Source organism: Gymnodraco acuticeps, unplaced genomic scaffold (assembly GCF_902827175.1).
Source record: "Gymnodraco acuticeps unplaced genomic scaffold, fGymAcu1.1, whole genome shotgun sequence".
Classification (NCBI taxonomy): Eukaryota; Metazoa; Chordata; class Actinopteri; order Perciformes; family Bathydraconidae; genus Gymnodraco; species Gymnodraco acuticeps.
Window position 1 is genome coordinate 42,125 of NW_022990539.1, and position 13,369 is coordinate 55,493.

The 13,369-nt window shown below is 40.2% G+C and overlaps 1 protein-coding gene across 1 annotated transcript in view; it reads left to right on the top strand.

Annotated features, from left to right (window-relative positions):
- The window catches only part of LOC117553402 (nidogen-1-like), a 55,883-nt gene that overhangs the window by 24,418 nt on the left and 18,096 nt on the right, over positions 1–13,369 (top strand). The window contains exons 6-12 of the mRNA XM_034227302.1: positions 527–778; positions 1,514–1,714; positions 2,376–2,609; positions 5,224–5,361; positions 6,093–6,221; positions 8,170–8,313; positions 13,053–13,181. Of these exons, the coding sequence (XP_034083193.1) occupies positions 527–778; positions 1,514–1,714; positions 2,376–2,609; positions 5,224–5,361; positions 6,093–6,221; positions 8,170–8,313; positions 13,053–13,181 (1,227 nt within the window). The remainder of the gene's footprint in view (positions 1–526; positions 779–1,513; positions 1,715–2,375; positions 2,610–5,223; positions 5,362–6,092; positions 6,222–8,169; positions 8,314–13,052; positions 13,182–13,369) is intronic.

The window sequence follows — 13,369 nt, forward strand, 5'->3', positions numbered from 1 at the left end:
TGGATAAGCGCATTTTTAAAACATAGTCATTGTCCATGCCGGTTTCAGTTGGATTATTTGTCACAGTTGCTCCGATCAGATCGGTCTCCTCCATTTTGTAGATTATTTACTTTTGAATACACATCGGCAAAATCCGGTTTACTTTGAGCATGTGTTTTAAACAGTTTAATCCCTTGGTGAATTGTTTCCACTTGCGCCGTCCTTTAATTTCTTCATACAGCGGGAATCCAAATGAATTAATCCTGAGTCCAATAACCCCCCCCCTTGTGTGTGTGTATGTGGGAGGGGGGGGCGCAACTTCCAACAGGAGTCATTTGGGGGGGCTCTTGGGAAAAAAGGTTGGGAACCACTGATCTAAGTAACCCTTACAACCCTAAAAGTATCTTAGGGAATATGGACTGAAATCACCAAGTTCAATGTTTTGTAAGAAACACTGATTAAAATAGGATATCGAAACCGAACCTAACCAAGGGGAAAGTCTCTGATCCTCTACTTGAATCTTATCAAGTCTTTGTTTTTTTTCCAGGAAAGCCACAGAGAATGAATGGAAAGGTGAACGGTCGAGTGTTCATTGGGAACTCGGCTACACCCATTGAGCTCAGTAACAACGACTTGCATTCGTACGTGGTAACAAATGACGGACGGGCCTACGTGGCCATCAGCAACATCCCAGCCGGTATCGGTCCCTCCTTGCAGCCGCTGTCCTCTCTCGGAGGAGTCATCGGCTGGGCCTTCGCTTTGGAGCAGCCCGGGTACCAGAACGGATTCAGTCTCATCGGTAAGAGGATGTATTGTTGTGTAAAATGCAATTTCAAAGTCAAAGTCAACTTTATTGTCAATCTTTCAGTTTGTGTGTACAGACAGAGAGATCGAAATACCGAATACAAAAATAGAAATATATACAGACAGACACATTTATACATATGCACACATTAAGATAAAAGCACAACACTCAATACATACAAAAGAACAGTCACTTAAATATCTTTGGAAATATACATTAGTGCAAGATTGTCCATAGCAGCGTAAAAAGTGTCTGGAGCAAGATGCTTGGTTGTTAACCGTCCACATTGCTGGCTTTATTCAAAATGATTTGAATGAGTTATATTGATGATTGATTGAATGTGTTTGTTTAAAAGTTGGGTGACCATGAATCAGAATGTCCTTTGCTTAAAGTTTGGACAAAGACCGTTGTTTTCAGAATTGTATGTTGTCTAATCTTGAAGAACTCTGTTAAGAAACTCATGTTTATGCACATGTATTACTTGCATATATATTCATTTAACAATGTTCCTGGTAAATAATCGTGTGTATGAGGCTCACTGGCAGCGAATGTAGGGGATTACTTTAGTTGTTGTTAGATGTTTGTTTGTCTTTTTTGTAATTCTTCTTTCTCTTTGTACATACAATCATTACAGACCATTTGTATTCCTATATTTTGCTTTCCTTTTCGAAAACGCTATAAAAAATGTTTGATCAGAAGAAACTCATGTTTTCTTACATGTCCATGCAGGAGGTGTGTTTTCCCGGCAGGCCGAGGTGATCTTCCACCCTGGGAACGAGCGTCTGAACATCAGGCAGCAGTTCAAAGGGATCGATGAGCACGACCACCTGGTGGTGAGCACCGAGCTGGAGGGGCGTCTGCCCGACATCCCGCTGGGGTCCTCCGTCCAGATCAACCCGTACAAGGAGATCTACCAGTACGACAGAAACTGTAAGGATCATTAACAACCAGAACACAATCAAATCCAACTTTAGACAAAACCGATAGGACAAAAAAAACTAATGTAAAAGCACGAGACAATAAAACCTATAGCCACAGACTGAAAAGCTCTCATACACAATGTAAAAACATTTTAAAACACAACAAAATAGAAAACCCCAATTTAGAAAACTGATACGTCTTATACGTGGTCTGCAAAAGAACGGGGGAACAAGTAGGTTTTTAAACGAGATTTAAAAACAGGCAAAGTGGGAGCAAGTCTGATTGGGGGGCACTGAAGCAGCTTCAAAATGTTGAAGTTTGGTCATTGATTTTGCATTAAAACTGTTAAAGGTGTCCTCTCATGCAAAATGATGTCTTTTATACATAAATATGTGTCCCCGGTGGTGTGTCAGGGAACTCACAAAGTGTCAGAAAACAAAACTCTCTCTTTTCCTCCGTACCCATATCTCTAAAAACGATATGACGTAAAAAACACATCATAGATATATATATTTTTTTACATCTGATTCCCATAATATAGGCCTAAAAATAGCATGATAGGAGATCTCTAAATGATTGAAGAAGCTCATTATATAGACCTCTTGATTGTCTATGACTGGTACTGTCTGCATAATATTTACATGTTTTCTTCTTCTGTCTCTTCTCCTAGTGATCACTTCCTCCTCCAACCGCGACTACACCATCACCTCGTCTGAAGACAACACTCAGACCAGAAGCTACCAGTGGCGTCAGACCATCACCTTCCCGAGCTGCGTGCACGACGAGGCCAGCAGGGCGGCGATGTCCACGCAGCAGCTCAGCGTGGACCAGATCTTTGTGATGTTCGATCCCGAGAACAATCTGATCCGCTACGCCATGAGCAACAAGATCGGCTCCGTCCACAGTGAGTCCTAATCTACTGTGGAAATGTTTAAAATTGATAAAGTAATCCAAAAATGTAGGATGCCAGGTAATGTTTAATGGACATTTAGCCCAAAGCACAACTGTGTCGAAGTACAACCTTCCTTGTACAACCTTCAGCAGCTAGCAACAACGTAGCATAGCAGAAGACAAGTAGTCATATCATCATTATTTGTTGCAAAACACAAATTTGTAGTTATTTAAAAAAAGCAGCATTTTTAAAGCTTCTCAATGTCACATCATCTGTGTCGTATCGCCGCAACATTTGAATGCACATTTGACAAAAAAGTAAGGTGTTTTGCTTTTGTGGAAACATCGCTTATTGACGATTGGTTAAAACCAAGGGAGATGATTCCTGATGCAAATGATCTACAACATCCAGCGCTGGTTACGACACGAGTGTGTGTGAAGCATTTTTTTAAATATCAGAAGCGTGTATCCACATAGGAGGGTGCAGGTTCTTCTAGAAGAGCATCCATGTCTCCTGGTTGTCTGTCAGGGACCATCGTACTACAAAGACGTGTGTTATTACCCCGAGGAATGCACTGAAACACGCCTCCGACAGTTTAGTACCCCGGCCATGTGTGCAGTGGGACATCACAGGAAGACAAACAGTAATCTGAGCCCGGCTGTATTTCCTCAGCTGCAATCAGAGGAGGCTGCAGAGCGTTGGCAGGGGGTGAAGGTCAACGAGATACCAACCTCCAGGACACAGCAGGGGGAGGAGCGGGGGAAGGGTATCACCAGGGTCCTTCTTCTGCTTTTAAATAAAAAAGGGGGGGTTTTAGAGGTAAAAGTGCATACAAGGGGCTGTTGGTGGGATGCTCGGGGGTTCAGAGTTACACAAGCAAACACAACTCAGCCGGGGATTGTTGGCAAAAAGAGGAACATCTGTGTCGTGTTTCCTATAGGGAGGTGAAGGTCTGGAGCTGCAACACACAGCTGCATGATGGGAATACAGGAACACAGTGTTCCTCAGATAATCTAGTGACTATCACTTTTTTTTTAAGAAAACTTTATTTTATATTATTTGGGCAGTACATGATATACACAAGTTACATTATTAATACACATAAAACACAATTCATAAATATATAAATAACAGAGAGCACGTTTATATTCCAATGAGACTCAGTTCGGTCACAGACTCAACATGCCCCATGGCTGAGTCTGGGATTTGTCCAGTAATTGACTATTACTATGTTCCAGTAATGAGATGTGACGATGAGGAATGCATACTGTATGTTTCAGTTATACAAAAACTAGATTACATTTTTTTCCGTTTTTTTGACAATTTATTAAATGAGATATATCATTGGTATTAAACATAATTACAACTTTCAGACTTTCATTTATCTGACAAAAAATGGGGCATTTGTGTCCTAAAACAGTTTAACCTCGTAGAGTTCACATGAGCCACAACCACCTCTTGATCGCTTCTCTACTGGTTTCTCATTGATGTTTTAAAGCTAAAACTTGCTCTTGCTGTTTTTACTGTCCCACAAGTCTTTGACGGCGTTTCTTTGGCTGAGACTCTCGGGAAGTTCTTGTGTTTTCTCTTCAGTCTGTAATCACACTGCAGCGAGACTTTCTTTAAAGGAAAAAATAGGAGGATTTTCCTAAAAAAACATGTATAGACTGGAAAAAAAATAATCCCTTGCACCAATCACCACTCATGACCCACTAGAAGTATACGGTGGTGTCTGTTTCTGCAGAGACCCCGCATCCCTCTGCCAGTTTCTTCTTATTTTGCTGCGTTTGGGACGTTTCTTGGTGTCAACCTATAAAAAAACGTAGTATCTAGGTGCCAAATTCCAAGCAAGCACCCAAAAGGAAACTATAGTGCTACTAGAATACTGTAGCAAACACAGTGTGAAGAAGAAAATGCAAACGTAGCAGATTTAAAACGCCAAATGGACCAAGGTTGTTTCAAAACTAGAGGGAATCTGAGGTTTGATTTCACCAATCGTCTAACAACTAAACGTACTCATGGTGCCTTTAGGAACTCCGGTGATCTTCCACCTCAGTGTGTTTCCAGGAAATTGGGGAATATATATGTTTTAAGATAGTATTTAAGCCTTTAGTGTCTCCAGAGGGAGCTGTGTGAGGTCTGATGAATGTCCTCTTGTGATGTCACTTGAGTCAGCGTTGTTTGAAGAATCTTAAAAATCTGGAGGAGTGGAGTTAGACATCTTTAGTCCGCTTCTTATCTCTGCTACAGGGTCATGGGTAAATCAGACCCTATAAATTAAACACAGCAACATTTGTCTGCCGAAGAGTTGCATTTTGGGTAATGTAGGCGCCATGTTTTGACATGGAAGAACGTGTGGGATAAATAAAGAATATATCTCTCGTTCTGCTGCATCAATTTGAATCTTTTTAAAAAAAAAACCAATTTCCATAAAAAACTCGCAGAGGCGACTCCTTTTAAAAAACGTTAATTATTAACCAAATTCCAACCAGTCACATCACGTCCATGATCAGTTTTGTTACGTTTGGCTGTGAGTCTGAACACATCATGGGCCACACTGTAGACATGAATGTTTATCTGTTTCTGAGTGTTGATTTGAACCTGCAGGCTGCTCTTTATGTTGCAGGTACTCTTCCAGAGCAGAACCCATGTTTCACGGGCAGACACGGCTGTGACATCAACGCTATGTGCCGACCAGGTGAAGGCCTGCAGTTCACCTGTGAATGTTCTTCTGGTTTCACTGGAGAGGGACGCTACTGCCAAGGTAACACAACCTCTGCATAATCACATACATAACAACTTTCATCATTTCACTGATGAGAGTTGTTGAAGAATAACTTTCTGAATAAACTCTGCTTTCCAATAACAACAATGAAAGGAATAGCAAGTTGCGCAGGTTGAAAAAAAGTTATAGGTCAACTTAAAATGCAATGCAGTACAATGGAAGCGTTTGTAAAAATCGTTTTTATGAAACACCTGCAGATACAGTCCAACATGCGCCACCTGCAGGCAACACAAATATGCAATATGTTCAGCTCTTCTGCCCCCTACAGGCAACGACTGTAACTGCTTACGTTTATTAGTGATTAGTGGAATTTTTGTTATATTATATACTATTTATATCACTTAAGTGACTTATAATAAGCTACGTTTTGCGTTTTTTTTTATTAACCCGGAAGTCCACATCGATGTAATAAGAACATGTTGATCATCTTGCTTATTGAAAGACTATATTATATATTCTCCCTTTTATTTACACTCTTTATCTCGTCCTCGTGTTAGCCTTTAGACTCGCTCTGAGGTTGTCCTGGTCATAAAGTCAGATATTTTTGTGATGGTGGAAGATGAATGAAACCAAAACATGACCCATATTTATTGCAGTTTTTGATGTGCTCAGTGCCGCTAGTCATGATAATCTGTTACTGTAATTTAAGGTCGTATAAATAAATACTTTAATACATATCCCTCACCTCCATTTTTGTGTGTTATTGGCAGATACTGACGAGTGCAGGGAGAATCCTCAGATCTGTGGAGCTAACTCCGTCTGCAACAACCAGCCCGGGACTTTCCGCTGTGAGTGTTTCACCGGCTTCCTGTTCGCCAGCGACGGACGGACCTGCATCGGTACGTTACTGTGTGTGTGTGTGTGTCTGTTTGTGTGTGTGTCTGTATTGACAGCTGTGAGGGTGGATGGAGTGTGTTATTCCTGAGTGTGTCACTGCTTCGAAGAGTCCCTTGTTTCCTATACAGATGTTCTCTACGCCGCCAACAGACATGAACAATAACGTTGTTGTACGACTCTGTATTGGACTCTCTCCACTGAAAACACAACAAACGCATGTCTTTGTTCAACACAGAACATGTGATTCAACATGAGAATACCGACCAGGGCTGAAGTCCAATAGTCCATTTAGCTTAGGAACCTTCCTAACGGAGTGAAATGACCCGGAAGTCCCTCAGTGGCAGCCATGATAAGTGCCGTTCCAATTCTCTAGATGATAGGAAAGGAGGTTTCAAACTTCCTTTATAACATCCTTTAGCTTAGGAACCACTGGACCTCCCTAACCGAAAGGAGAGGAGAAAATGCTGCCCCACAATGCCTTGCAGCCGCAGCATTTGCCGTCACACAACAGTCGGCCGTTCACGGAAACAATCGATTATGACCGAGAAATGATATCATGAAAGTTACGGTGCTTATTAAGCATTTTAAAACGTATGTGGTAAGTTGCCAAAGTGCTTTGTTTTGAACGTTCATCAGTATTATAATCAAAAAGAGAAATATGAACGTTAGTTTTTACTGAAATGATCAAATAAAGTCAACATTTCACTGAGCTGTGTGGGGTTTGTTCAACTTTTAAAAGATGTTTGAATGGTGATATACACAGTGATAGATGTTAAGGACTAACGTTTATAATAAATACATTTGTATTGATTTTAAGATCTTTTCATAGTTCATACAATCATACGTATTGGGATCATTTGTATTAATGTGGACCGGAGGGAGAGGGTGATGAGCATAAGTTTCACTTTCCTTTTTTATTTCAATTCCAACTTTGGTCCTGAAGAATATGTTTCTCTGTTGTCCACGTTCATAAAGCATAAAACAACAGCATCAGAGCACGGTGCAGAGTCTCTAGATGAGTGTACAGTAGTCCCTCGTTCTTATTATACATCCATGTTGTAGTCCGCTGTATAGAAAACTGCATCATAAACACGTCGGATAGTGAAAGTGCAGTCGGATTCTCTAAAGTACCGCGGTCTCTTCTCCTAAGTCCTTTTGAATTCTCCTATCCACTATCCCTTAACCCCGTGATGTTTCACTCAGAGGTCAAGGAATAGGAGATAGGGTTAGAACTTAGGAGCTGATTTTTGGATTATCGGAACGCAACCCAGATCTACAATCAGATAATCTACATAAATCAGCAGGGATCAGAGTTGTTGAATTATGTACGGTGGCCCAGAAGTGCATTAGAATAAAAACATTTAGCAATAGCTTTAAAGATGCAAGTTGATGAAAATGAGCACCAGTGAAAACATCGTGCACAAAACATAAGAAAGAGAAAAGCACAAAATAATACCCAAACATATATAAGGTGTTACAAAACACATCACCACGTAATGTTTTTAAATACATTTCCTTAGTGAGAGTTTTTTTGTATTTTTTTGTATTGAAAAAACACGCTTTTTTTAATAGAAGGATGTCTTTCCTACTGTTTGACATTTTGAAACATTTGCTTATTTGTGTATTTGTTGTTGATGACATGAAGTTGAAAGCATAATATATCAGCAACATTTAGATTTAGCTTTATTGGAACCATGAGTCTCAAACCAGAACAAAAACAGACTAACAATAAACTCAAGTATGCGTCCATATGGTTTTTGGCCATACAGTGTATTACGTTTTTAAATGTAACTTTCTCACTGACTGAGAGAAAACATAAAAACATGGTTTTAAATGGCAACAAAATTACTTTCTTTACAGTTTTTTTAACAGTTATCCCTTCGTTTACAATCAACACATGTTGTTCCTATAATTTATAACTTTTCCAACATGTCTCCTTCTCGTCCTCAGAGGAGAACCGTCCCGTGGATCACTGTCAGAGAGGAACTCATGACTGTGATGCTCCTGATCGAGCGTCCTGCAGCTACACCGGCGGCTCCGCCTTCCTCTGCTCCTGCCTGCCGGGATTTGTGGGCGACGGCCGGGTGTGTCAAGGTGAGTTCATCAACAGCAGAACACACACTGAGGCTCACTGTCAGTGTTATAGATAGATAGGTAGATAGATAAGTAGATAGATAAGTGGATAGGTAGATAGATAGATAAGTGGATAGGTAGATAGATAGATAAGTGGATAGGTAGATAGATAGATAGATAGATAGATAGATAGGTAGGTAGGTAGGTAGGTAGGTAGGTAGGTAGGTAGGTAGGTAGGTAGGTAGGTAGGTAGATAGGTAGGTAGGTAGGTAGATAGGTAGGTAGATAGATAGATAGATAGATAGATAGGTAGGTAGGTAGATAGATAGATAGATAGGTAGGTAGGTAGATAGATAGATAGATAGATAGGTAGGTAGGTAGATAGATAGATAGATAGATAGGTAGATAGATAGATAAGTGGATAGGTAGATAGATAGATAGATAGATAGATAGGTAGGTAGATAGATAGATAGATAGGTAGGTAGGTAGATAGATAGATAGATAGGTAGGTAGGTAGATAGATAGATAGATAGGTAGGTAGGTAGATAGATAGATAAGTGGATAGGTAGATAGATAGATAGATAGATAGGTAGGTAGATAGATAGATAGATAGATAGGTAGGTAGATAGATAGATAGATAGATAGATAGGTAGGTAGGTAGGTAGATAGATAGATAGGTAGATAGATAGATAGGTAGGTAGATAGATAGATATATATTTCTGAAATATAAATAAAATAGCATTAAAATGTGGAAAATATACATGTGGAAACACAAAAAACGTATGACTTATGACTTCAGTATCAACTCAGATGTATGCAACTATGAATGATGGCAGTGACGTTGGAGGCCACAGCAACAGTTTTCATGTGTTTAAAGCAGCGGAACAATATTTTATTAGTTTTACTTGAAGGCTTCTTTTAAACTTAACCTTGTTTGCAACTTGTATACATTTAAATCAAGAGAGTTCAGTCAACTAAAAAAATAATCCCAATAGCTGTATCCACGAACACTCTTGCATTCACACACACGATTTCAGTGTCAGAGTTCAGCGTCCTTCGGCAAAAAACTGCTCACTCAAGAGTGACGAAATGTTTGTGGACTAACCCGCAGAACGAGCTATACAATATTTTGTTTCAGCTAAAAACTGGAGCCCCGCATCGTGAAGGGAGTGAAACACAACATTGTGCTATCAAATTCAAAGCTTTATCGGAAAATTATCATAACGAGGCATTAAACAAACGTGCAGCCATTGTTTATGTTTGAACATGACGACAGAGAAGGGGTTCCTCCTCAAGGATTGACAGAAGGACTAGCAGTACAATTAGGATATATAGTTGCAGGGTTACAGGATAAAGAAGTCCAGTTTCCTTTACCTGTGACTGCTGATTTCTCCTTCTGTCTTTTATACTGTCAGTCTGGTTGAATGATGTAAAAAAGCAAACTCTTCATACGAAGTAATGTGTATGTAAAGAGGACTTTCTGCATCTTAAAGCAAGACACATCAGATGTAGAGATTTGTATTTTGTGGCTGGAGAAAGAGACTTTCAGCCACAGGGACCGGGCACATCAAAAAGCATTTTTCCACGTGAGCTTGCACAGTTTGAGTCTTTCTGTTTCTTTACTGTGACAAACTATAAGTCATTGCGTGGGCCCCTCGGACAGGAAATGTTTCCACCTCGACACAAAATGCAGAGCCCTGCCTTACAGCTGCTCATCTCTTATATATACACACACACACTCTGTAGAGACTGAGCAGAAGAATGTGGAGAAAAAACAGCAGGACAAACTGTGCAGAACATTTCTCTTTTAACCCTTATGTTGTGTTCGGGTCTCCCGTGACCCGCTTCAAGTTAACATTATATAATAACTACGCTCTAGTTTTTTGTATCGGAACGAGGCTTCATGATATCCTCCACAACAGCTATATAAACACTACAACACAGATTTTTGGCAATTTTTGCCAAGTGTGAAGGTCTGTAATTTGTGTATAATTTGGTGTTGGGGTCTGGGGAGACCCGGCAGAATGGTTTTGGGTGACTCGAGGTCAAATTTGGCCCAATCAAGATTCATCTTTGACTTTAGACACCCCTCCCCCGCCCCCTTCATCAACTGTAACAATCATTTTTCGCAACATGCACCTGGTCTCCCCTCCCTCTGCCCCCCTCCCCCCACGGGAACTCCACCTTTCTCAAAGAATATGTACACTAACACTTTCATTTCATTTCATTTTTATTTGTCCCGCTCATGGTACGCAAAACCAAATGTACAATAATTGCCACAAAGCATGACTCTACCATTGAGCGAAAAGGAGAAGGGAGAAGAATACAATCTTATGTGACCTGCCCCTTTCTAAAAAAAACAAAATACAAATAGATGGTCTGCCCTTCATAATAATAATTTTCACAGCCAAACATAACAGTATCTTAGGACACCAAGAGAAACACACACAAAATACTCATTTCCCACTTGACGGTCAACGGAAAGAAACAAAACACCAAAACATCACATGTATAAGGAAAAGAAAAGTGCAACACCCTCATCTGAGTCCTACTGGAGAAGAAGGTGGAAAGCGAGGCATGATGATAATAATAACAATAACAACAATAACAATGGCAATGGGACCCGCAAATACAGAGGAGACATCACATCAAAGACATGAAAAACATGAAGGACCAGAGTACATAGACTTATTCACATTCTGCTTCATATAGTCCCATCTTTCTTCATTTATACAACTTCTTTAACTGAAAAATACAAATACAATTCTTTAGATCCTTGTGTTGAGAATTCCACAATTGTACACCAACTACCGAAATACACATTTGTTTAAGAGTAGTCCTTGCATATGGATGCTTAACATTTAATTTCCTTCTGTGGTCTTCCTTGTCTGATTCAAAAACCTGAACACACACATGCACGTGGTGTAATGTGTTTTGGGCCATAACATTACAACAGGATTGTACGGTTATGAATGCATTATAAGTTAGTTATGATGTAGTTAAAACAATATTGGATGATAGACATTTTTTGTGCGTGTTTTGGACTGAGATAAATCACGGGTCAAAATGTATTCGCGAACACCATGAACGGTAACAGCTTTCGAACACAACACAAGTCTTCACAAAGTCTGGTCAGTTTGCTGAGAGTTGGAGATGAAGTCTTACCTGTAGTGGAGCTTAAAGATGATGATGCTGCAGGAAAGGGTTCATCCTCTGGAGAGCAGGGAACAGATCATAACATGTGATGGTTATCTGCAACTTAATGCAGATTATAAGATGTATAAATGTCATCATTTGACCTTAGTTGTGCATAACAGCTAATAAAGTGGTTATTCCTAACAACACATTCTGTTGCTCATTATTTAGCATCACAGGGGCACTTGGAGTCATATTTAATGTCTGCCATGATGTTCAGACTAGAGACTGTATATTTAAAGATAGAAGAGGCTTCTCCACACACTCCAACTTTACAAACCATAATATCCTGGGTGTGAGAGCTTCAGAACATTTGGAAAATTGGCAGATAATGTTGAGACTGTGATGTGGTGGAAATAAATGTCCTAAAAAAGCTAATAACATGAGTAAGATTTCCAAAAACTTGACGGCACACATGCTTAATTTATATGAAATATGTGATTGAGACCAAGGAGCTTTTAAACAGACAATTTGACTCGTATTTCTTAGAAGCCACTAGTGCATGGGTCGGCAACAGGCGGCCCGCGGACCATTGTTGGCCCGCCAGCAATAATATTTGGCCCGTAATTTTGAGAATCACTAATAAAATATTATTTTGAGATTTATTTTTATTTATTTTTTTTCCAACATAAAAGCCGCTGATTGATCGGCCGCCGGTCACTATCGGCCGATATTCACTATTAATAGTTTGACTTTCGACTGATTTCGATAGAGCGGGTCTTATATGGCAAATTGTGGGGAACCAGGTCAATTAAAGTACTTATTTAACTATATATTAAATACATTGAGTTTGAGTAAAATACTTGGTTACTGATTAATTTAGGTTATAATATATTAAATTGATTTATTTTGTCCTTTGGTATTTTTTAAAGGTTTTCAACCTGAAAGAATATAATGTGTCCTTGAAAAGTTTAAATAAAGAAAAGGAAAAAGGATTCCAGTTGTCCATGCGTCCTCTGTTGCCCCTCAAGCCTCTCAAATGTGCAAACACTCAAATAAATGCCAAAAACCCAGAGAACTTGACAATAGGCTACTTATCAGAATACAATGTTAAATAACACTGCTACCTAGTTAATAACTCTACTTTACTCAGTGGAGGCTCGTCCATTGAGGAAAGGGAGGACCATCCTCCCTAATTTCAGAGAAAAATAAACTTTGAAGAGAACAATAAATACACCTCAATTTAAAAGATAAGTCTGTTAAAATACAGATAATAGCCCTGGCTTTGGGACTGAAATGGGGCTAGAGAGGACGAGCCTCCCTTTGGGCGGGTCTAGCCAGAGGCTCTGGATTGGGCGCCTATATCATCAGTGAACCAATCAGCGGATCTGACTGCGCATCAGAGTGTTGATGGGGAGGGTCATCAGCGATAGAGTTTTTTCTGAGCCGGGGAACAGGGGCGCTGCGCCCTCTTACCAAAATCATTTCCTTGAATTAGGCTTTGATTATGTTCTGGCCCGCCATCTTGCGGCTCAGCAAAAAATTGGCCCACGGCCAAACTTACTTGCCTACTGTTAGAGATTTATCTTAAACCTCCTCCATCTTTGTTCCTCCTCTCTGTTCAGACGTAGACGAGTGTCAGCAGGACGTCTGCCACAGCGCTGCTTTCTGCTCCAACTCCCAGGGGTCCTTCGCCTGCCAGTGCCATCCGGGTTTCCACGGTGACGGCTTCCAGTGCAGTCCCATCTCTACAGGTAGGTGACACACACACACACACACACACACACACACACACACACACACACACACACACACACACACACCCACACAGACACACACACACACACACACACACACACACTGACACCCGTGTGAGTTAACAAATCAGTCTATTACTGGATGGATGCCAAATGTATTACATATAGCGGTGTAGATTCTTGTT